A 25,830-nucleotide genomic window follows, 5' to 3' on the forward strand; every position below is an offset into this window, starting at 1 on the left:
TGCGCGGTCGACTTCGCGCTGGTGAGCCTCAGTGAGGCGTCTCATGGATGCTATCTTCTGGACCTCCGCGATGAGGGCGAGGCGGCGTGCCTCCAGAGTCTCGGCGTCGGCGTCGGCCGGGATGGGGACGTACAAGTCGTGCAGCGCCGCTTGTAGGGCGTCGTGGGCGTTCTCGCCCGAGACGGCGCCGTGGCTGATGACCAGCACCTCAGTGACAGCGCTGCTGCCACTGTCGGCTCGAGGGAGAGGGTCGTCGATGATCACCACGCCGGTGGGGAAGGCGTCAAGCGATGCCGTGTCGGAGTCGACAAGCACGGGTCGGTGGAGCCGACCGACTCCAAGTCCACAGCAAGCTCGCTGGAGACGTGAAGCTGGTCGAGGAGGCTGATGAGGCGGCTCTCGGGGTAGTCTGTGTCCGCGTCGGACGCGGGCTCGTCGGAGATGCGAGTCTCGCCAAGAAGGTCGGCGAGGCAGCTCGTCGTGCAGGCGTCGTCGACGCCTTGCAGCGCGTGAGGGCAAGCGCCATCGGGCGTAGCGGGCTGGCTACGCTCGCGGGGGAGGAAAAGGGTTCCCGTCCAGAACAGGTCTCCGGACGACGGTGCACCTGGCCCCACGGTGGGCGCCAAATGTCAGGTGGTAGGTGCGACATATGCCAACGGGTGGCTTATCATTGTGGGAGCTAGTAAGACATCGCCGGTGCCTGGAAACGGGATAAGGCGAAGACATGCACGCCGGCGAATCTTACCCAGGTTTGGGGCTCTCCGTGGAGATAACACCCCTAGTCCTGCTCTGCGGGGTCTCCGCATGATCACTAGATCAACACAAGTAGCTACAAGTGCTCCTCGAGCTGTTTGGCTAGGGGAAGAAGAAGGGCAAGGCTAGCTCTCCTTTTCTGTGTATGTGGTGTGTAAAACTCTATCAGATCAACCCTTTGCATGGGCGTCCCGGGGGATTTATATAGGCCTACCCCCCAGGGGTACAATGGTAATCCGGCTGGGTGCGGGTCCCAGCCGTCAGTGTCTGTTCTCGCCGGCTTTCCGCCGGCCGTTGGGGCCCGCCGACTGGTGGGTCCCGCCGGCTGCCGGCCTCTTGGCCGACAGGCCGGCCCCACCGCCTGTGGGCCTTGTCGGCGGCTGGTTACTGTTGCCTCGCCCCTGATGACGAGGGCTTTGTCAAGGTAAGCGTGGCTACAGTGCCGCCGCCTAGCGGGCTCTCACTGTAGCCTCACCTCGTCTTGTCTCCTTAATGATGCACATGTTTCGAGGGAGGGAGGTAGCCGGCTATTGGGAGCCAGCTACGCCTCTGGCCGACTAGGGGAGGCCGGGCCGCCTTCGAGCGTCTCTCTAGCTGAAGGGGCCCGCTGCCCGCGAGCCGTACTAGCGCCTGTCGTGGGTGACGTCGAGGTCAACATGGCTACAGTGCCGCGCCGGACGGGGGATGGCTGACCCGTACAACGCCCTGTGGCCATGCATGTTTCGGGATTCGGGGGTGGTAGGCTGTACTGCGGCCATGCCCCGTCTTATCACCGTTATGTGGGTGCAGCCCTAGTGGGTGCAGTCTTGGCCGGCTTCTGGGAGTCGGCCTTCTTCGTGGCCGGCTTCTGGGAGTCGGTCCTCTTGGGGCCGGCTTCCTGAAGTCAGCCATCTCGTAGCTTTCTTCGGGAAGGTTTTGAGGCCGGGTCGCCTTCTGGTAGTCGGCCTTGGGGATAGCCAGCCAGAGGAAGGCGACCCCGTGCTCTGGATGCTTGAAGGCTCTATTGGCCTGATAATTTTTCGAAGAGCCACGGGGAGTCGGTTAGGCTACCCGTGGCCATTTACTCCGACACCCAGTGTCAAAGATGACGGATCTGCCTGCAGTGCTGACGATTTTGCAGAGATAGCAAGAGCCATGCGCCCCTTAGCAAGCAAGCTGGTGGATGAAACCAGTCTATCCACATACCAGGCAGCTTATGATGCTGACAACAAGAGAGTTAGCGCGCTGGTTCACGAGCCAACAGATCTTATCCCGCCGATTCGTATGCATACCTTCGCTCCTGACATTAATCCATCAAACCTTATTGATGATGAAGTTATGTTTAGAGCGTTGACTGGTATAACTGGGCTGCGCCTGACTTCCAGCTGATGGATAAGCAAGGAGCTGAAGATAAAGAAGAGGTGCAGAAAGATCCGGAGGCTTCAACCCGCCAACAGTCATAAGCTGGTTTATTAAGCAGAATACTTTGCTGTGTTGATGGCTCCAAAAGACTTACTCTCGTTGGGCCATCAGATGCCTTGTAATAGGCTAGTTAAACTCTTGATCTGCCATGCCATCATGCTCTGAAACACTTATTCTCGATGGCCCCACGGTGGGCGCCAACTGTCGTGGAATTGTCATGGCAGATGTCCTTGCAGAAGGACTTAGTCATGGAGCCATCACAACTAGGTTAGCTTACAGGGGTTAAACGGGACAAAGGACATAGGAGTTTATACTGGTTCGGCCCCTTGCGGTGAAGGTAAAAGCCTAGTCCAGTTTGAGGTGGTATTGCTTGGGTTTCGATTACCAGGGAGCGAATACGCTTGACCTAGTTCTCGATCTCTTGTTTCTTGTCCTAAACCGCCGCCGGGTCATCCCTTTATATACACAGGTTGACGCCTAGCGGCTCACAGAGTCCCGGCCGGCTCATACACAACGTGTCTGGCTCGGTGACTAACAATACATGCCTTATAATACAAGTCATACATATATGGAGGATTACACTTGTTGGGCCTTAAGTCGCCTTTGGGTTTTGGGCCTTTAGTAGTCGGCTTCGTGAACCACCATCTTCAACATCTGTGGCACCCCGGCTCAGAGAAAACCGGAACGCCCCGTATTCCATCCCAGAGATCGAGGAGAAGTCTTCTGGAATACGGCAATGCTTAGCATAGAACAAACCAGCTTTCAATTATATCACGAATATGAATACAAGGTCTCCGATATTACAATGAATAACATCGGCACGGTGACACTACGCCATCCTCAGTTGCTCTATGCAAGCAGCAGAACAACTTGAAGCAGCGGAATAACTCTAGCAGCAGAACAACGACGACGGCGGTGAACTCCAATCCGCAGGGACTCTGGCCGGAACGCTTATCCTAGCTCGCAAACAAAGAATCCATGGCAAACAAGCATGCAATCCAGGCACGACCTGCAAGCTGACATGACACGCCAGGTCGGTACATTGAATGTACTTGCAAGCTCACAATTAACCAGAAGCATTCAAGACAAACAACAGCATGGCAATTACAGGTTAAGCAGGAATTAACATGAGATCCTCATAACAACATGACCTGAATAACATGACACCCAAAGTAATACTCCCAAAATAATACCAGGTACCATCATGAAAATAATCATAATAGCCACTAAAAATCATAAGGCAACATGAACACGATAAAACTAGAACAACATGAGCATATCATGAGCATATGAGTCTGACGATACTAGCATGCAACATGATGACACTATATGCATTATTTATTTTGCTCGGGTTACTACGTAACCATCACATACCTCACTTACCAACCTCGGACATCACACGATTATCTCAGGATCAAATCAAGCTTGGTATAAACAATACCGTAGTAATCATTAAATGACCACAAGGAGCTTGATCTTTACCCATGATTCTTGCACAACATCACGAATATACAATAACTCGGTATCCTCGATACCACCGTGATCCTTCCGGCGATCACAATCATGACCAACACTTGTTCTCAAACCGTGATCCTTACGGCGATCACAACCACGACCAATATTTGGCCTGTGATCCTTACGGCGATCACAACCAACTTATCTCATCATCAAACCGGGGTTATTATTAATACTGTTGACTCACGGTGGGACCGACACGAACTGGGCCCTTATCCGCGGGCACGGCTATCGATAGATTTAATATACACTCTGCAGAGGTTAGTACATTGTACCCACACTACGGAACCCATGGCCTCGCACTCCCATTCGGGTGGACCAACGGCGTTCCGACAAAACCGATCTACTGCCGTGACATTCTCCCGACCACTCCGACCAAATCCCCAACGGGCTAGTCCTGGGTGGCTCCGTGTCTACCAAAGACACCCCAACCACCGTCGTGCTCAAAACACTCCCACTCAGGGACTGGATCCATAAAACTAAAAACAACGAGCACACAAGGTTATGTCTGCCTACCTGATCAGGGTAAGCACGCCCATAACCTTCCCTCGTGGGAGGCACCGGCGAGATGCACGACAATAGACCCGTTAGGACCTTACCCATATGGTAAGCGTGGTTGCACTGGTCAGTTTCAATCTGGCGGCACCATGACTCAGCCAATAGTTGTTCAAGTTCAATTAAATCCGGTTAACTTGAATGCAATATGCTGAGCCATGATGAAGTAACATGATGCATTTACAATGCATGAGCATGATATCAACATAATCATGAGGGTACAACATAACTATCCACCATATCAACAATGAATCATATCCAACTGAACATGGCATAATGACGAGCATAAATATTACAAGTGCAACACTACTCATAACATAAGATGACCACTAGCATCAACAATAAATACCATGCAAGAACATATCAACAGTGCTATCATGCAAGCATTTAACCAACTGGATTCAATAGAACATGTATAAGAACAGTACTCGGGACAGATAGCTGTCATGCACCGAAGACCATCACCAACATCAACATGTACTACTAGCAAGCATAAGCATATGAAGGAACACTAGCAACTAGCAGGGCATGACAAATAGGTGCATGACAACATAGCAAGAAAGTAAGCACTAACCCAAAAGCATTACCGAAACAATGATAACCATCTTTTCAACAAGCAAATATTTATTCAATATTCAAGTTGAAAACCGTGGCTACTGCATGACTATCATGCAAGTGGGTATTGTGGCTTGCCTGGGGATGAAGAAGGCACCGGGGAGAAGTGCGGCGAAGCCGCGGAAAGACTTGCCGGAAACAGTTCTCTCTCGGAGGGGCTGTTTACGTGCAAGGAAAAAAGGTCATTTTCATAGTGTCAAACCATAGTGAAAATGAAACCAACAGAACGGGCTCGAAGAAACGAAGAAGTGGGCTTTGGATTCACCTCATTTGGAGTTGTGGTTAAGAAGATATGATGGGTTGAAGTTCACGGACTTTTCTGCAAAAATATCATCACAAACAAGTCCCTGAGTGGATAAGACAGAGCCACAAAGTTAGAAATACACTTTCTGATTAAGAAAATGCATTCTGGGCTGAAACAGAGAGGAAATACGCTTTCAGTAAAAGAAAGCGTACTTTGAGCTGGAGCAGAGGGAAAATGCGCTTTCCCGAAGGTGAAAACGTACTCAACCGAGTACGCCTCCACTTAATCCAGTCAGCCGAGGCGGGACCGAGGCGTCTGATGCTGAAGTGCTGGTCCCACTGGCGGTGGGGCCCGTCACTTATCCAGCTAGGCAGGCGGGGTCAACGCCTACCCACCGACAGGTGGGGCCGCTAGGAGACGGGGCCCGCCAGTCTCCTGTCTTCTTCCTCCTCCTCGCTGCGCCCCGATGGAAACAGAGGAGGGAGGCAGGGAGGAGACCGGTGATGGGGCGGGCAGCTCCGGCCGTCCCAAGCTTAGGCGAGAGCACCGGCCAGTTCAGGGTGGAGTGCCCCGCCCACCCAGATGAGAAACGGGCGCCGGGGAGGACCAGGGGCGACGGGGCTCACGGCGACAGGGAGGCGACAGAGAGCGGCGGCCGTTCTCGGGGCACGGCCCTAGGGGTGCTCCGGCGAGGTGGAGAGAGGGTAGGGAGGTTCGCCAGACTCCGGGGGAAACCGAGGGTGGTGGCTAGGGGAAGAGTAGGGCTCTAGTGGCCGCGAATTTAGGATGAGGAGGCCCGCGGCCATGGCGGTAATGGTGGAGCAGGAGAGCTCCAAAGGCTCGGGCGGATGGATGGGGAGGTTGCTGGGAGTGAGGGGGGCTGGTAGTGAGGTCGAACGGCCTCGGGGTGGGCTTATGTAGCTGCGGGGTGAGGTGCCACGCTGTCGTCGCCGCGGACACGCGGCCGGCGCCGCGGACGCATGTGCACGCGCATGAGCTTTGGGAAGGCGACGGAGAGGGAACGGGCGAAGGGCAGGGCTCACGGAGACGAGGCCAAGCTCGTGGACAAGAGAAGAAGAGGCCGAATGCCATAAATGCCCCGTCCGCTACAGGCTTCCCGTGGGCGCGCGGCGACGAGAGCTGGCGGAGGGGCTGACGGAGGGGAAGAGGGCTCCATGAGGACAGCGACGACGCAGGCCAGCTGTTGGACAGGCTCACGAGCGCGAAGGCGACGAGAGCGAGAGGAGCCCAAGCAAGAAGACGCCCTGGACGCGGCCAACGCCAGCAGAGCGCGCGCATTGCATGCCAAAGCTCGTGATCACCGCGTGCACTGGTGCACACAGTGGCACACGGCCGGCCAAACAATGTCTGGGGGCTTGTCCTTCTTGGGGAGGTTGCAACTGCGGTGGTCATTTGCTTAAAAATGACATGGTTAAATGGCAGTTAACACCCGAAGTTTAATGCAGTAAACTTGATCGTGTACTGCTGCTCGACAGGAAGGTGATTGGGTCAAATGGAGTTGTCTAGGAGGTTGAGGTAAAGAAGGCCTTACATCCTGGTAACTATGGAGGGGTTTGGATCAAGATTTAACAGAGTTGCTTTGCAACTGCCAAATATGGTCCAGAATCAAGATTTGGATGATGCACTCTGATGAAGCATGAACTTGAGCTCAAATTGGGCAAGGCAGAGTCATTTGGTCCTATGAAGATGCTCAAAAAGTCTCATACCAATTGGCCAATCCAAACCGGTACTTGCTTCACAAACATCTCCTCTGAACAGAAACGTGGAAAAATTCTAGAGAAATAATGGCTTGATGAAACATGCCCAAAATGGTGGAGGTAAGTTATATGGACAATAGAAGGCCTAGAAAAATTGGCAGCCATAATGGAGCAAGAGAAAATAAACTTGCTTCACAAACTGAAATTTTAGACAGAATCAAAGAATTGAAGATGAGCTCACATGGAGGCATGACATGGGTTCTACTTTGGTGGAGGGCTATGATATGATGATATGAGGGATCATGCAAAATGGCAACTCATTTGGATATGCCTAGCTTGCACCTCCTTCACAAAGCTTCTTTCTGGATAGAAACTTTGGAAATCATAATTAAATAATTACTAGGCACCTGAAGTTGCATTTTGGCATGTGGCAATGATATGGATAGGAAAAGGTGTCCAAGGAGTTTGAGGTCAATTGGAAAAAGGAAACTAGCACTTGCTTCACAATGTGCCATTTAGGGCAGAATAGGAAATGAATTATTTGAGCATGATGATAAACATGACAAATGAAATATTTTGTCATATTTGAGAAAGATATGACCCAAACAATTTATGAGAATTATTTGGGAATTTTAGGAGTGATGGAAATAAAGGTTGCTTCACAACCTAGGGCAATTTGAGTTATTCCTTTAATAGAAAAGGAATATTCCCAATGAAAAGAATATTGGGATTTGGGCTAGGATGAAAATGATAGGGTCTAGGGAACGGTTTGGGAATGACAAGCCACTCTGGAAACAAAGAAGAGTTTATCTTCTTCAGTTTCCAGACCACAAAGCCACGAAAAAGAAAAACTCAGGCAAAAACCTCGGAAGAACAAAAGAAAAAGAAAGGGCCAAAATTCAGGCTGTCACAAACCTTACCCCCTTAAAGAAATCTTGTCCTCGAGATTTGGTTGCTCAGGGAACTAGTATGAATATTCTGACTTAAGAAAACCGGTTCCAACTCGGGTGTCCTTTTTCCTTTATTGTTGTTCCCACTAAATTTTTATCTGACTGGCCCTGGGTGGCTTGCTTTACTGTATCCACATTCTGACAGATCTTACCTGGCTTGCTCATGCTTATATAGGCTCCAATTTCTTTTTAGATCTACTGACTAGCTGAGTGTGATTTATTTTCACAACTAAAATATATGTCTGTCTCACAAGTCCAGGAGTGATTTCCGTTGGGTGTGCCACCTGGCACTGACAACCTTTCATGTAATGATGATCAGAATTTTCTGATGAAAACTCAAGCTCTGACTCATTGCATTGGGTTTCTCCACTAAATGCAGGTCCTTTGGGTTCCAAACAGTGAGTTAAAACATAACCGTTTCCTGACAGATTCTGACTCATCGCAGAAGTTTCTGAATCATCTTAACTGGTTCCACTGTCGTGAGTATCGGATCCGTACCAAATATTTGATTGTCTCCTGTCGCGGCTAGCATAAGGGTTTTACCTGTAGGATAATATCTACAGACTTGACTGATGGTGGTTCTGCACCACGCGGGTCTTGCAACAATTTTCATACCCACATCACTGGTCTTGCTCCTTCATTATCGTTTTCTTGGTCTGGATCCTTGGCTGAAAGAGCTGGGTCATATTGCTTCTTTGTATCACCATAGGTACGGTCGGTACAATTTTTCGGCAATCGTAGCCTATCCTCATTTTTCTGACAAGGTACCCCATTTAAATGGCAGTTTCAACTTCCCTCAAGGTCTGACTGATTCTTGCTTCTGACCAAAATGTTGCGGATCTGATTCTTGGGATTCGCTGCCATATGCTGTCAATTCACAGCGTACTACCTTGTACCAACGTCTTGCTAAGGAAGATTGGCTGGCTTGTGCTTGAAACTTTCATCGGACAGCTTGCTGAAGAAGACTGGGTATCGTGCTTCAGAAGCTTACCCCCTTAAAGACTTTGCTGGGGAAAAACTCAGTACCTTATGCTAGAATCTTTTGCAGTTGCTTACTGAAGAAGGCAGAGTACCTTGTACGGGAAATCATCCATGTATCATACTGAAGAAGATAGATGAATCTTGCCTTGGAAGCTTTTCGGGTATCTTGCGAGGGAAGATTGGGTTGTTTACACCAGAAGCTTCTTATTGTGATATGCGGACCGATTTGCACATATATAACCATCTTAATATTTTTGTTATTGATTTCTTGTATGAAACGGGGTTTTGCAGGAATATCCTCCTTTCTGAGTACATGCCATATTTTTGCTTGCTTCCAGGTACATCGGGTTCCAAAATCATCCTCAACGAAAAAATAAACTTGTATCTGAGCCATACCTTTGATAATATTCTTGCTGATTTGATCATTTCTTCTATGAGGAGTGCACGCTGAGAGAGACTTGACTTTCAGTAACATGATCAGATATCCCCCAATCTGAATGCAGTCGGCTGAGAATTCCATGCTGTTGTGAGGAGTGCACATTAATGCAAACATTATACTGACATTTCACCTAGGATTTTCTTTTGTATTCAGACGAGCTATTTCCAATTTCACTGCAGTCTGCTGACAATTCCATTCTGTTTAGCCGAGTTTCCAAATATATGCATTTCTTGCTGACTCTTCAGGTTTGGTGTCGGCTGACGAGCAACTTTAATAGGGGAAAAATTTGTAACACCGAAGGCCCAAAGAAAGAAACAAAAGAAACGACTAAAACAAAAGCACACAAACATACTACTAATATAATTAATCAAGCAATCATCACATATTACTGCTACTCACACCATAATATGCATGCACACCTAAGCACACAAATCGCGCGGAAACTCCGGTATTACGGTCTAATATGCTGTGGTGGTGTGCACGAAAATTATATCCATGTGTGGAAGGAGTTGGCGTAACCGAAGGTACACCAAGCACTGGCTGAACAGTGGCTGAACGGACTTGACGACCAAGTAGCGAGACACAAAAGTCACGACCACCTCATTATCAAGCGTACGAAGGGAATCGTACCCGTCCAAACAATGAGATGACATGGCAAGATAACAGTGGAAGACTGGGTTTATTGGCATTGCCCTTTTCTGATAACAAAGATCAACAAGGGTTGCCAAGGGGATGAGATGGAGGGCATGGATGATGATGTGGTCGCATCACTCCGAGGAGCAGGCATGCTAAGAAAGATGGTGCAGGTAGTGGATCGAAACCGATGCCACCTACACCCACAAGATTAACCGTTAGTGACAAAATAATAATCTATATGCATGCTGTGCGACAAACAAATGCAACAAACCAACTGGGGTCTATACTACCGCTTTCTAACATTCGCGCGGGCTAAGGCATCCTACAGCCAGACCTGCTCTGATACCAAGCGTTGTGGCACCCTGGCTCAGAGAAAACCGGAACGCCCCGTATTCCAGCCCAGAGATCGAGGAGAAGTCTTCTGGAATACGGCACTGCTTAGCATAGAACAAACCAGCTTTCTATTATATCACGAATATGAATACAAGGTCTCCAATATTACAATGAATAACATCGGCACAGCGACACTACACCATCCTCGGTTGCTCTATGCAAGCAGCAGAACAACTTGAAGCAGCGGAATAACTCTAGCAGCGGAACAACGACGACGGTGGTGAACTCCAATCCGCAGGGACTCTAGCTGGAACGCTTATCCTAGCTCGCAAACAAAGAATCCATGGCAAACAAGCATGCAATCCAGGCACGACCTGCAAGCTGGCATGACACGCCAGGTCAGTACATTGAATGTACTTGCAAGCTCACAATTAACCAGAAGCATTCAAGACAAACAACAGCATGGCAATTACAGGTTAAGTAGGAATTAACATGAGATCCTCATAACAACATGACTTGAACAACATGACACCCAAAGTAATACTCCCAAAATAATACCTGGTACCATCATGAAAATAATCATAATAGCCACTAAAAATCCAAAGGCAACATGAACACGATACCGCTAGAACAACATGAGCATAGCATGAGCATATGAGTCTGACGATACTAGCATGCAACATGATGACAGTATATGCATTATTTATTTTGCTCGGGTTACTACGTAACCATCGCATGCCTCACTTACCAACCTCGGACATCACACGATTATCTCAGGATCAAATCAAGCTTGGTATAAACAATACCGTAGTAATCATTAAATGACCACAAGGAGCTTGATCTTTACCCATGATTCTCGCACAACATCACGCATATACACTCGGTATCCTTGATGCCACCGTGATCCTTCCGGCGATCACAACCACGACCAACACTTGGTCTCAAACCGTGATCCTTACGGCGATCACAACCATGACCAATATTTGGCCCGTGATCCTTACGGCGATCACAACCAACTTATCTCGTCATCAAACCGGGGTTGTTATTAATCAAGTTATTATTAATACTGTTGACTGACGGTGGGACCGACACGAACTAGGCCCTTATCCGCGGGCGCGGCTATCGATAGATTTAATATACACTCTGCAGAGGTTAGTACATTGTACCCGCACTACGGAACCCATGGCCTCGCACTCCCATTCGGGTGGACCAACGGTGTTCCGACAAAACCGATCTACTGCCGTGACATTGTCCTGGCCACTCCGACGAAATCCCCAACGGGCTAGTCCTGGGTGGCCCCGTGTCTACCAAAGACACCCCGACCACCGTCGTGCTCAAAACACTCCGACTCGGGGACTGGATCCATAAAACTAAAAACAACAAGCACACAAGGTTATGTCTGCCTACCTGATCAGGGTAAGCACGCCCATAACCTTCCCTCGTGGGAGGCGCCGGCGAGATGCACGACAATAGACCCAGTTAGGACCTTACCCATATGGTAAGCGTGGTTGCACTGGTCAGTTTCGATCTGGCGGCACCATGACTCAGCCAACAGTTGTTCAAGTTCAATTAAATCCGGTTAACTTGAATGCAATATGCTGAGCTATGATAAAGTAACATGATGCATTTACAATGCATGAGCATGATATCAACATAATCATGAGGGTACAACATAACTATCCACCATATCAACAATGAATCATATCCAACTGAACATGGCATAATGACAACCATAAATATTACAAGTGCAACACTACTCATAACATAACATGACCACTAGCATCAAGAATAAATACCATGCAAGAACATATCAACAGTGCTATCATGCAAGCATTTAACCAACTGGATGCAATAGAACATGTATAAGAACAGTACTCGGGACAGATAGCTGTCATGCACCGAAGACCATCACCAACATCAACATGTACTACTAGCAAGCATAAGCATACGAAGGAACACTAGCAACTAGCAGGGCATGACAACTAGGTGCATGACAACATAGCAAGAAAGTAAGCACTAACCCAAAAGCATTACCGAAACAACGATAACCATCTTTTAAACAAGCAAATATTTATTCAATATTCAAGTTGAAAACCGTGGCTACTTCATGACTATGATGCAAGTGGGTATTGTGGCTTGCCTGGGGATGAAGAAGGCACCGGGGAGAAGTGCGGTGAAGCCGCGGAAAGACTTGCCGGAAACAGTTCTCTCTTGGATGGGCTGTTTACGTGCAAGGGAAAAAGGTCATTTTCACAGTGTCAAACCATAGTGAAAATGAAACCAACAGAACGGGCTCGATGAAACGAAGAAGTGGGCTTTGGATTCACCTCATTTGGAGTTGTGGTTAAAAAGATATGAGGGGTTGAAGTTCAGGGACTTTTCTGAAAAAATATCATCACAAACATGTCCCTGAGTGGATAAGACAGAGGCGCAAAGTTAGAAATCCGCTTTCTGATTAAGAAAACGCATTCTGGGCTGAAATAGAGAGGAAATACACTTTCAGTAAAAGAAAGCGTACTTTGAGCTGAAGCAGAGGGAAAATGCGCTTTCCCGAAGGTGAAAACGTACTCAACCGAGTACGCCTCCACTTAATCCAGTCAGCCAAGGCGGGACCGAGGCATGTGACACTGACGTGCGGGTCCCATGGGCGGTGGGGCCCGTCACTTATCCAGCTAGGCAGGCGGGGTCAACGCCTACCCGCCGACAGGTGGGGCTGCTAGGAGATGGGGCCCGCCAGGCTCCTGTCTTCTTCCTCCTCCTCGCTGCACCCCGACGGAAACAGAGGAGGGAGGCAGGGAGGAGACCGGCGAAGGGGCGGGCAGTGGAGTGCCGCGCCCACCCAGATGAGAAAAGGGCGCCGGGGAGGACCAGGGGCGACGGGGCTCACGGCGACAGGGAGGCGACAGAGAGCGGCGGCCGTTCTCGGGGCACGGCCCTAGGGGTGCTCCGGCGAGGTGGAGAGAGGGTAGGGAGGTTCGCCAGACTCCGGGGGAAACCGAGGGTGGTGGCTAGGGGAAGAGTAGGGCTCTGGTGGCCGCGAATTTAGGATGAGGAGGCCCGCGGCCATGGCGGTAATGGTGGAGCAGGAGAGCTCCAGAGGCTCGGGCGGATGGATGGGGAGGTTGCTGGGAGTGAGGGCGGCTGGTGGTGAGGTCGAACGGCCTCGGGGTGGGCTTATATAACCGCGGGGCGAGGTGCCGCGCTGTCGTCTCCGCGGACACGCGGCCGGCGCCGCAGACGCGTGTGCACACGCATGAGCTTGGGGAAGGCGACGGAGAGGGAACGGACGAAGGGAAGGGCTCACGGAGACGAGGCCGAGCTCGTGGACAAGAGGAGAAGAGGCCGAACGCCATAAATTCCCGGTCGGCTACAGGCTTCCCGTGGGCGCGCGGCGACGAGAGCTGACGGAGGGGCTGACGGAGGGGAAGAGGGCTCCATGAGGACGGCGACGATGCATGCCAGCTGTTGGACAGGCTCACGAGCGCGAAGGCGACGGGAGGGAGAGGGGCCCGAGCAAGAAGACGCCCTGGACGTGGCCAATGCCAGCAGAGCGCGCATTGTATGCCAAAGCTCGTGATAACCGCGTGCACTGGCGCACACAGTGGCACACGGCCGGCCAAACAATGTCTGGGGGCTTGTCCTTCCTGGGGAGGTTGCAACTGCGGTGGTAGTTTGGTTAAAAGTGACATGGTTAAATGGCAGTTAACACATGAAGTTTACTGCAGTAAACTTTATCGTGTACTGCTGCTCAACAGGGAGGTGATTGGGTCAAATGGAATTGTCTAGGAGGTTGAGGTATAGAAGGACTTACATCCTGGTAACTATGGAGGGGTTTGGATCAAGATTTAACAGAGTTGCTCTGCAACTGCCAAACATGGTCCAGAATCAAGATTTGGATGATGCACTCTGATGATGCACTCTGATGAAGCATCAACTTGAGCTCAAATTGGGCAAGGCAGAGTCATTTGGTCCTATGAAGATGCTCAAAAAGTCTCATACCAATTGGCCAAGCCAAACTGGTACTTGCTTCACAAATATCTCCTCTGGACAGAAACTTGCAAAAATTCTAGGGAAATAATGGCGTGATGAAACATGCCCAAAATGGGTGGAGGTAAGTTATATGGACAATAGAATGCCTAGAAAAATTGGCAGCCATAATGGAGCAAGATAAAATATACTTGCTTCACAAACTGAAATTTTGGACAGAATCAAAGAATTGAAGATGAGCTCACATGGAGGCATGACATGAGCTCCACTTTGGTGGAGGGCTATGATATGATGATATGAGGGATCATGCAAAATGGCAACTCATTTGGATATGCCTAGCTTGCACCTCCTTCACAAAGCTTCTTTCTGGATAGAAACTTTGGAAAATCATAAATAAATAATTACTAGGCACCTGAGGTTGCATTTTGGCATGTGTCAATGATATGGACAGGAAAAGGTGTCCAAGGAGTTTGAGGTCAATTGGAAAAAGGAAAATGGCACTTGCTTCACAATTTGCCATTTAGGGCAGAATAGGAAATGAATTATTTGAGCATGATGATAAACATGACAAATGAAATATTTTGTCATATTTGAGAAAGATATGACCCAAACAATTTATGAGAATTATTTGGGAATTTTAGGAGTGATGGAAATAAAGGTTGCTTCACAACCTAGGGCAATTTGAGTTATTCCTTTAATAGAAAAGGAATATTCCCGATGAAAAGAATATTGGGATTTGGGCTAGGATGAAAATGACAGGGTCTAGGGAATGGTTTGGGAATGACAAGCCACTCTGGAAACAAAGAAGAGTTTATCTTCTTCAGTTTCCAGACCACAAAGCCACGAAAAAGAAAAACTCTGGCAAAAACCTCGGAAGAACAAAAGAAAAAGAAAGGGCCAAAATTCAGGCTGTCACAACATCTTTATGGGCTTTGTCATAACAAACCACCAGCGGTATAACCCGACCCCTCCTGGGCGGGTTATACCCAGTAGTTACATCCCCAATAGTCTGGCTATGTGATTTATGATCTACACAAGGCTTCTAGGATGGTGGCTTGTGCTAGAGATTGAGTTCATTTAGCTCTGTGAGTATCTAGTCATAATTTCCCTATTTTCTAGGATGTTCTGTATAGTTGAAAATATTTTACTCATATAAATCCAAGGATTTATTCACAATATACTCATGGTAAGTTGAAACCTGCCATATCTTAGGAGATCACACACCTTACAAACTAAACAACCTGACCTTGAAGTAGAGCATTCAATGATTCCCAAATAAGCTGGGATCAGGAGAACACATAGCCCAACATTGGTTCACCAGCGAAAAGGGTCACGGACACCGAGAAAGGGTACTTTAGCAGAGATCAAAACATTGCGCACTCTAGGTGACTCCAACAACCCTCTAGCAGTCCATGGCTGAAATAGTGGACGGTCCAATTTGTTTGCCATCTCATTCACCTCATCTGCCAGTGCCAAAGCAATTTTTTTGTCAGGCGACACGACCAGCAATGCTCGCAGCTCCCGCGCATTCAAGGCCACGTACTTGAGGAATTCGAATTCATTTTGATCCCCTTGAAATTTGTGGATGAACAAGCTCCTGATGTGTAATCTCAAGCTTTCGACTGGACTGGCCTCCTTCCAGAACCTAGCATGGTGCTCTCCGGTGGGTTCATGAGCGGCCACTGATGGATCAGGTTGTACAGACTGCAGTTCATACCAATGAGTGCATAATTCAGTTAGATACAAAGCACGCTAATAATAAATAATTGTTGTAAGATTACATGATGATGAATTCACGAGGACCTCGATGTGCAGCGTGCCAACATTGGGGAAGCATCTTAGAAAGCTGGCCAACATCTTCACCTCCCAAAAGACACCAAAGTTCACCTTCAGGGCCAATACCTCGACGCCAGGAACCACGGTTCCTGGGCTCGCCATTGTGTCAGGCTGCAGTACAGTGCACCAAAAGAACATGCATATTACTCCATAACTGGTCATAGAACAGTTCCATTATAAGAGTGCTATTATAAGAGTATAGTATGCTGATGATACCCTTTTGTTCTTATAAAATGATGTTAGAGTTGCTCTGTATCCGAAATGGATTCTAACTTGTTTTGAACAAATTTTGGGGATGCCAATTAACTATCATAAGAGTTCTCTTATCCCTATTAGTTAATGATCTCACTCCCTTTGTGGACATTTTCCAATGCATAATTAGGGATTTCCCTATTAAGTATTTAGGAATTCCTTTGCATTTTGACAAGCTTAACAGAGAAGATCTGCTAGCTTTGATTGGTAAATTTTTAGTCAGAATAGCTGGTTGGAGAGGCAAACTTCTTTCTTATTTGGGAAAAAATACCCTGACTAGGTCCTGCCTAGCTAGCATCCCCTTGTATTTACTATCTTTCTTTAAATCCCTCAGTGGGCCTTGAACCTGATCAATTCACAGATGGCAAATTGTCTATGTAGTGATAGTGAAGGGGCTAACAAAATTCATCTAGCCAATTGGCCTTCCATTTGTACGAAGAGGGGATATGGGGAATAGGGTGTTAAACCTCCAAGATATGAACATTTGTTTAATAGGATCCTGGGTTAAGAGATACATAGCTGGCGAAGGTCCTTATAGAAGAAGATAGTTGACACAATAAGTATAATACCAGGAATTCCAACGTCCTTTGCTATCAGGACAGCCACCCTTCTCACTTCTGGAAAAACTTTATGTGGGCTTTGTAGGCTGTTAAAATTGGGTATAAATGGTATGTTGGGAGCGGTAGACAGATTAAATTTTGGGAAGATATTTAGCATGGAAATGCTCCTTTAGCTACAACATACTGGGATATGTATTCTTTAGTTCAAGAGAAAAATAAGACTATTGTTGATCTGTGGGATGGTGGTAATCTAAGATGTACCTTTAGGAGAAATTTTTCAGATGAGCTAATGGTGTAATGGTTCGAACTAGTTAATATTGTTAGGCTTGCACCTTTTAGAGATGAGGAAGATTCCTTGATTTGGCAATATGAATCTAAATGGATATCCTCTTCTAAACCTCTATAGTTACATCTGCAATCCTGTGGGGGTTGTGGAACTTTAGAAACTCTATAATATTTAACAGAGTTTCATTGATCCCTCTGAAACAGGTGCTAGGCCTGGTCTCCCGATTTGAGAGACAGGACAAAACCATTTCAGGAGCTGAAAGGAGGAGAATGGATTTCCATAATCATCTCTGGGGGAGGCTAAAAGCTCCCTTTCTCTAGAGCCAGACTGGAACTTTGCAGAGAAGCAAGTGAGACAATATCATGGAAGGAAGCGGTGGGAACAACTACTCATGGAGGAAGAACCACAATTGAATGCCAGCTTAAACATCAAGAGGAGAAGAATTCTATCCATGTGGTGTTCTCAGGGCTCTGGTTTGCTTCTTCACTGGCCTATGTTCCTGACCTAGGTTTGTTACCCATGTAAGAGTTTGAAAGTAGAATGTTTTGTTATTCTATTCCGTTTTCCTTTACCAGGATTACTACAGTGCTTCCTCCTAGTTCTAGTTTCCCTCCCATGGGTTTGACGGGATAGACAAAAGTCTATTCAATATTTTTAGAGTGAGGTGCTTAGGCCTCTCTATGATCTTAGAAAGTTTGTAACAAACGATACTCGAGCTGTATCGTTTCTTTCTTATGAATGGAGCCAGGGTGAGACCCCTTTTCATCAAAAAAAGAGAATCGTTCCATTGAAAAAGGGAGAGAAGGAAAGGTAACCATACTTTGATGATGCTGCCACCGATCTGCAGCTTGTGAATTCTTGGCTCCAGGTAGCCAATCACCCGCAGCTTGGGTGCCGAAGCAATCCTGAACCTCACGCAATCGGTTCCACCATAAGGCGGCTTGAAGAACATGATGCGCTCCAAGAGTGGGGTGTCCACCACGGTGAACTCCTCCACCTTGGATAGCCCAAGGAACAAGCACCGGAGGCTTTGGCTGCAGACATGGACGCGCTCGGGCTTACCATTGAGCACGAGCCCAAGGTACTCCAGAATGGGGCTGGAAACGAGCAAGCGGTGGATGTACTGGTCGCTCATGTCATTTCGTACCAATCCGAGCTTCCGGAGATTGGGGAAGGCGTTGGCGGCGAGTAGGAGGTCGTCAGGGATCTTCCAGAAGGCCAGTGAGAGGGACTGGAGCGAGCCGCAACAGAGGATGTCGGCAGGAAGGGGCGACAAGGTGGTCTGGAGCTGGGTTTGCTTGTTATGGAAGCAGAGGTTCTCGATGCGCTTGGTGGTGAGGAGGCGCGGCCACTCTGGGAGCTCGAGATCCAGGGAGGCGGCCCTGCAGCCGAAGAGGCTCACGGTGTGGAAGGGCCCCGGGTGGTCGGCAAGGGCCCTGGCGACGGTGGCGACGTGCGTGGCCTCGGAGAGGTGGGCGTCGGCATCGCGCAGGACGAGCGGGGTGGAGCGCCAGATCTGACGCCAATGGGAGGCGAAGGCGGCAGTGCGTGCAGCATCCATGAAGGGAAGGCGGGTGATGATGTCGCCGAGGAGGTCATTGGGGAGGGCGCTGATGCGGTCCTCGCCGTTGTAGCGCGGGGCGGGGTGGGAGGCGGCGCCATCACCCATGGTGGAGAGGAGTGTTTTGACCGGAGAGTGGATCTGCTAGCGGGGCAAACAAGTGTGAGAACCGAGTGCCCTCGGCCCTTGGGCCCGATAGCTTTGTAGTCTAGTCCAAGCCGCTCAATAGCACACTGGCACTATCTCCCTCTGGAGTTAACTAACTAACCAAAGTCATTTTTTATCTGATGAACTAATCAAACTCTTGATTAGTTGTTGGCCAGTAATCCTGGAGTTATCGAGAAAACCCTTACAGAATGATTTTTTTCGAGAGTACGCAAATTACGTATCATATTTTTGTAGAAGAAGAAGCAAAATAGTTGATTGAAACTTACTAACACTATTGTATAAAAACTTACGAACACTTCATGTTCTCTTTCCATATACCCTTCTTATGTTTCAACTAGTAAATATTAATGTACTGTTGTGCATTACTGGTCGCTTGGTAATGATTGTAGTATAAAGTATAGCTTTATTTTAGCAAACATGCTTTCGTTAGTCCAACACCCACAGAAATTGCACAAGGCTTACATAGAGAAAATACAAAAGACCGCCGCCCTTGATGAAGATAAGGAAAAAATCTCTCGAAGAGATGCGCCATGTGATGAACTGATTTCTCTGGGGATGCAACACTATCCACTTGGCAGCACACTAAACAAATATACAAAGAAACACCACCATTGATAAAGATGAGGCAAATCTCTTGAAGAAATGTGGCACGTGGTGAACTCTTTCGGTGGGGATGCCACGCTACCTCTCGGTAGCACACGCGACCAGTGTGCATCTTCGTCATCAACTATGAAAGGAGAACTTGAGGTTGAAGGAACTGGATATAAGCCAAGGATAAAGGTTGTGCTTCTGTTTCAACATCATCCACAGACATCCAGAGAGAATCCATTTACTAGGCGAGTCTCTTCAAAAAATAGGCCAAGCATTTGCTCCAATAGAAATGACCAGCTCCTTCCTTCCAAGACCACATGGCGGGCCTCCAAAGTAGAGATCGAAAAAGGAAGGAAACAAATTGTCAAAATATGTTTACACAATGAACAACTTTCCCCTATTGCATGAAATGGAAAGGAAAGATTGCGTAACCTTCACACCGACCTGCTCAAAACCTGCTAAGAAAATGATGAGTACATTTTTCATTAGTTTTTATCTTATTTTTTGCATCTTATATTCATAGGAATTTTTTTGTTTTGCCGCGTTCGCATGCCCTTTTTGTCATATTTCACCAGGATTCCAAAGAAGTAGGAGATTTGAGCATTGGTGGGAGAACATCTAATTTAGTGTAAAATATGCTAATTGCACATCATAAAAGCCTTCCATATGGAGACGATCAAGTGGGTAGAAACCAAGCCACTTCTGGTGTTTTAGAAGAAAAGACAGTGCATGGTAATTGAACCCTCTTGTACCGACGACAGTATCATACGTTGCCGCCTCCCCCTAGTCGGCTAATCAGATCCCATATGTGATGAATAGAGAGACCCCAAACCATGAAACAGACGCAAAAAACCTCACCTACAGAAGGGATAAAGAGATAGAATTAGCAGAAGGGCAACATTGTCGAAGTTAAATCTGGCAGGTCTTGGGTAGGGGGTCGCGATCTGGTAGCCTTGGCACAATGGTAACAAAGACATGGGGACACATGTATTCACCCAGGTTTGGGCCCTCTCGAAAAGTTAAAACACACCGTCTTGCTTTGCTTATATTGATGTGGACGCGGTACAAAGTAGAGATGATTGATAGGTCTCCAACGTATCTACTTTTCCAAACACTTTGCTCTTGTTTTGAACTCTAATTTGCAAATGGAACTAACCCGAACTAACACTGTTCTTAGCAGAACTACTTTGGTGTTGTTTTTTGTGCAGAAATAAAATTTCTCAGAAATTGGCGAAACTTGGTGGAGATTTTTTATTGAATATACAAAAAATACTTGTTAAATATCTGCTGCAGGGGGCCCACCACCTACCCACAAGGCAGGGGCGGGCCGAGCTGCCTTGTAGGGCCTGCCCACCTCCGTCTGACCTAATTCCAACTCCATAAGTACCATCTTCCCGAGAAAAAAGTAGAGAGAAAGTTCCATTGCTTCTTACGATACGGTAATGTTGCCACCTCCTGTTCTTCAATGGGGGGCCAAATATGGAGTCCGTTCGGGGCTCCGGAGAGGGCAATTCATCACTGTTGTCATCATGAACAAGATCATGATGCTCACACAGGGAGTGAGTAATTTCATCATAGGCATACTGGATGTAGATGTAGATGGATGAGATACGTCATGTAATCGAATCAATTTGTTAGTGCTTGATACCTAGTATCAACTATGTACTGAGATTTATGTTGATATGCTTAATGCTTGTCACGAGGGCCTGAGTGCCATGATTATAGATTTGAACCTATTATTTTTTCATGAATATATTTGAGTTCTTGATCGTATCTGCAAGGTATATGCACCTGATATTGTTCTAAACTATAGACCCCAAGGTGACAATAATTGGGATGTGATGGGGTCCTGTACCGGGGGTGGCTAACACCGTCAACTACAAGGGGTCCCAATGGGCCCACAACATGGCCCTAACCCTAAGAGGCTAGACGACCTTCTTGACGCCCAAGACCAGAGGACAGCGGCGCCCCCAACCGCATCTAGCATGTAAACCCTATGCCTCTCCTGTCTATATAAAGGAAGGTCTAGGGTTCCCCTAGATCCATCTATCCTCATATAGGAGAACTCTTGGTAGCAACTAACATAAATATGCCCTAGAGGCAATAATAAAATTGTTATTCTTATATTTCCTTATTCATGATAAAGGTTTATTATTCATGCTTGAATTGTATTGACCGTAAACTTAATACATGTGTGGATACATAAACAAATACCGTGTCCCTAGTGAGCCTCTACTAGACTAGCTCGTTGATCTAAAGTTGGTAAAGGTTTCCTAACCATAGACATGTGTTGTAACTTGATAACGGAATCACATCATTAGGAGAATGATGTGATGGGCAAGACCCATCCATTAGCTTAGCATATGGTCGTTCAATTTATTGCTATTGCTTTCTTAATGTCAAATACATATTCCTTTGACCATGAGATCATGCAACTCCCAAATACCGGAGGGAATACCTTGTGTGCTATCAAATGTCACAATGTAATTCGGTGATTATAAAGATGCTCTACAGGTATTTCTGAAGGTTTCTGTTGAGTTGGCATGGATCGAGATTGGGATTTGTCACTCTGTGTATCAGAGAGGTATCTCTAGCCCTCTCGGTAATACACATCACAAGAAGCTTGCAAGCAAAGTGACTAATGAGTTTGTTGCGGGATGATGCATTACAGAACGAGTAAAGAGACTTGGCAGTAACGAGTGAACTAGGTATGAAGATACCGACGATCGAATTTCAGGCAAGTAACATACCAACAGACAAAGGGAATTGCGTATGTTGTCATAAATGTTCGACCGATAAAGATCTTCGTAGAATACGTAGGAACCAATATGGGCATCCATGTTCTGCTATTGGTTATTGACCGGAGAGGCATCTCGGTCATGTCTACATCATTCTCGAACCCGTAGGGTCCGCACGCTTAATGTTCGTTGAAGATATAGTATTATATTTGTTATGTGAATTGGTGACCGAATGTTGTTCAGGGTCCCGGATGAGATCACGGACATAATGAGGAGCTTCGGAATGGTCCGGAGCTAAAGACTGATATATAGAACGGTAGTATTTGGTTACCGAAAAGGTTTCGGAAGAACCGGGTATTTATCGGAGTACCGGAAGGGGTTCTGGGAGACCTACGGGGAGTATATGGGCCTAATGGGCCAAGGGGGGAACACACCAGCCCACAAGGGGCTGGGACGCCCTCTCCCTGGCCGCCGGCCCTATAGGGAAGGAAAGGGGGTGGCTAAGGCAAGGAGCAGCCGGGCCCCCTCCTGCCTTCTCCTCCACCTCCTAGGAAGGAAAGGGGGCGCCATAGGGCAGGCGCCAAAGGGGGCCAGCCGGCCACCTTGGGGCGCGCCCTTGCTACCTCCCCTCCCCAATACACATAACTCATATAATACATTCGTTGATGGTAGGTATTTCCCTTAGTGATGAGACCAAGGTTATCGAACCAGTAGGAAAACCACGCAACACCACGTAAACAACTCCTGCACACAAAGAACAGATACTTGCAACCCGATGCAAGAAAGGGGTTGTCAATCCCTCACGGGTAAAAAGATAGGTAAAATTGTAGTAGATTGGATAAATAGATCTCGCGGGAATGCGAGATAAAATAAATAAATAAAAATTGTAGCAAGGTATTTTTGGGTTTTTGGATTAATAGATCTGAAAATAAAAGCAAATAAAAATAGATCGCGAAGGCAAATATAATAAAGAAGAGACCCGGGGTCCATAGGTTTCACTAGTGGCTTCTCTCGAGAAAAATAACAACGGTGGGTAAACAAATTACTGTTGGGCAATTCATAGAACTTCAAATAATCATGACGATATCCAGGCAATGATCATAATATAGGCATCACGTCCAAGATTAGTAGACGGATTCCTGCCTGCATCTACCACTATTACTCCACAGATCGACCGCTATCCAGCATGCATCTAGTGTATTAAGTTCATGGAGAAACAGAGTAATGCAATAAGAACGATGACATGATGTAGACAAGATCCATTTATGTAGAAATAGACCCCATCTTGTTATCCTTAATAGCAACAATAGATACGTGTCGGTTCCCCTTCTATCAGTGGGATCAAGCACCGTAGGATCAAACCCATCACAAAGCACCTCTTCCCATGGCAAGAAAAATCGATCTAGTTGGCCTAACTAAACCAAAGATTCAAAGAAGAAATACGAGGCTATAAGTAATCATGCGTATAAGAGATCAAAAGACTCAAATAACTTTCATGGATAAAAACATAGATCTGATCATAAACTCAAAGTTCATCGGATCCCAACAAACACACCACTGATACGTCCATTTTGCATCATGTTTTCTTACTGTTATTCATGATGTTTTTATCCATAATAATGCTTTTTGGAGTAATTCTAATGCCTTTTCTCTCATAATTTGCAAGGTACCCACCAAGAGGGAGAATTCCGGCAGCTGGAAATCTGGACCTGGAAAAGCTACGTCAGGCTACCTATTCCGCACAACTCCAAACAAGCTGAAACATCACGGAGATTTTTTATGGAATATTTAAGAATTATTGGAGAAAATAACTATCGGAGGGGCCCACCAGGTGGGCAGAACCCACCTGGGCATGCCAGGGAGCCCAGGCGCGCCCTGGTGGGTTGTGCTCACCTAGGCCTACCTCCGGTGCCCATCTTCTGGTATATAGGTCATTTTGACCTAGAAAAATAAAATAAAGAGAGGACTTTCGGGACGAAGCACCGCCGCCTCGAGGCGGAACTTGGGCAGGAGCACTTTTGCCCTCCGGTGGAGCGATTCTGCCAGGGGAACTTCCCTCCCGGAGGGGGAAATCATCGGCCTCATCATCACCAACAACTCTCCCATCTTGGGGAGGGCAATCTCCATCAACATCTTCAACAGCACCATCTCATCTCAAACCCTAGTTCATCTCTTGTGTTCAATGTTGTTACCAGAACTATAGATTGGTGCTTGTGGGTGACTAGTAGTGTTGATTACATCTTCGTAACGGCCCGGACACACCCGCCGGTGGTCGTTACTCCTGGCGGGATCTAGACTGGCCCCACAGATCAATACTAGTCTTTTTTGTGCACTTTGTCCTCACTCGTGCGCACCCGGGAGCAACTTCCCGTTTGGTCACCCATCCTGAAACTACTCCAAGCTGAGCACGCTTAACTTTGGAGTTCTTTCCTGGGCTCCCGGAAAAGAAGGAATTCCTTATTGATATGAGTAGTCTATCATCCTTAATAAGCCAGGCTATCACATACACCCCCACTCAGAGGAACCGACGTCCTCGTCGGGCCACTGGAACGTTCCCTCTTGGCACATACGTCTGTGCTTCCAGTCCGACACATGTGCCATGCCGTGTGCCACAATGGGTCGCAAACGTCATGCACAACATAACCGCGCACCTGTCCGCAAACATCCGTATAACCGCGAGGGTCGGCTCTGATACCAACTTGTAACGCCCCGGACACACCCGCCGGTGGTCGTTACTCCTGGCGGGATCTGGACTGGCCCCACAGATCAATACTAGTCTTTTCTGCGCACTTTATCCTCACTCGTGTGCACCCAGGAGCAACTTCCCGGTCGGTCACCCATCCTGAAACTACTCCAAGCTGAGCACGCTTAACTTTGGAGTTCTTTCCGAATGGGCTCCCGGAAAAGAAGGAATTCCTTATTGATATGAGTAGTCTATCATCCCTAATAAACCAGGCTATAACAATCTTGTAGTTGATATCACAATCTTGTAGTTGATTATTATATGGTTTATTTGGTGGAAGATTATATGTTCAGATCCAATATGCTATTTTAATACTCCTCTGATCCTGAGCATATTTATCATTTATGAGTAGTTACTTTTGTTCTTGAGGTCACGGGAGAAATTATGTTGCAAGTAATCATGTGAACTTGATATGTGTTCGATATTTTGATAGTATGTATGTTGTTATTCCCTTAGTGGTGTCATGTGAACGTCGACTACATGACACTTCACCATATTTGGGCCTAAGGGAATGCATTGTGGAGTAGCAATTAGATGATTGGTTGCAAGAGTGACAGAAGCTTAAATCCCAGTTTATGCGCTATTCTGTAAGGGACCGAATGGATCCAAAAGTTTAATGCTATGGTTAGAATTTATTCTTAATACTTTTCTAGTAGTTGCGGATGCTTGCGGGAGGGTTAATCATAAGTAGGAGGTTTGTTCAAGTAAGAACAACACCTAAGCACCGGTCCACCCACACAAATTATCAAAGTAGCGAACACAAATTGAACCAACATGATGAAAGTGACTAGATGTAATTCCCGCGTACCCTCAAGAACACTTTGCTTATCATAAGAGACCGTTTTGGCCTGTCCTTTGCCTCAAAAGGATTGGTCTAACTTTCTGCACTTTTGTTACTACTGTTGTTACTTGCTCTTTACAAATTATCTTGCTATCAAACTACTCTGCTACTTACAATTTCAGCACTT

General features: G+C 47.2%; 1 protein-coding gene across 1 annotated transcript; it reads right to left on the reverse strand.

Annotated features, from left to right (window-relative positions):
• Positions 1-15,269: 15,269 nt before the first annotated feature.
• On the reverse strand, positions 15,270-18,803 carry LOC109775732 (putative FBD-associated F-box protein At3g50710). The gene is made up of 3 exons (XM_020334436.4): positions 17,882-18,803; positions 15,931-16,074; positions 15,270-15,831 (listed from the first exon to the last, which is right to left on the reverse strand). The coding sequence occupies exons 1-3, from the start codon at positions 18,728-18,730 to the stop codon at positions 15,442-15,444; spliced, it is 1,383 nt and encodes a 460-aa protein (XP_020190025.1). The 5' UTR covers positions 18,731-18,803; the 3' UTR covers positions 15,270-15,441.
• Between the last annotated feature and the right edge of the window lie 7,027 nt (positions 18,804-25,830).

This window comes from Aegilops tauschii, chromosome 7 (genome assembly GCF_002575655.3).
Source record: "Aegilops tauschii subsp. strangulata cultivar AL8/78 chromosome 7, Aet v6.0, whole genome shotgun sequence".
Taxonomy (NCBI): domain Eukaryota; kingdom Viridiplantae; phylum Streptophyta; class Magnoliopsida; order Poales; family Poaceae; genus Aegilops; species Aegilops tauschii.

Bases quoted from the DNA above. Each gene is read 5' to 3' on its own strand.
- LOC109775732 (XM_020334436.4), bottom strand. From the start codon at position 18,730: ATGGGTGATGGCGCCGCCTCCCACCCCGCCCCGCGCTACAACGGCGAG. The intron at 16,075-17,881 runs GTATGGTTACCT...ACTGTACTGCAG, and splicing joins TCGGTGGCAGCATCATCAAA to CCTGACACAATGGCGAGCCC. The intron at 15,832-15,930 runs GTCCTCGTGAAT...TATGAACTGCAG, and splicing joins TTGGCACGCTGCACATCGAG to TCTGTACAACCTGATCCATC.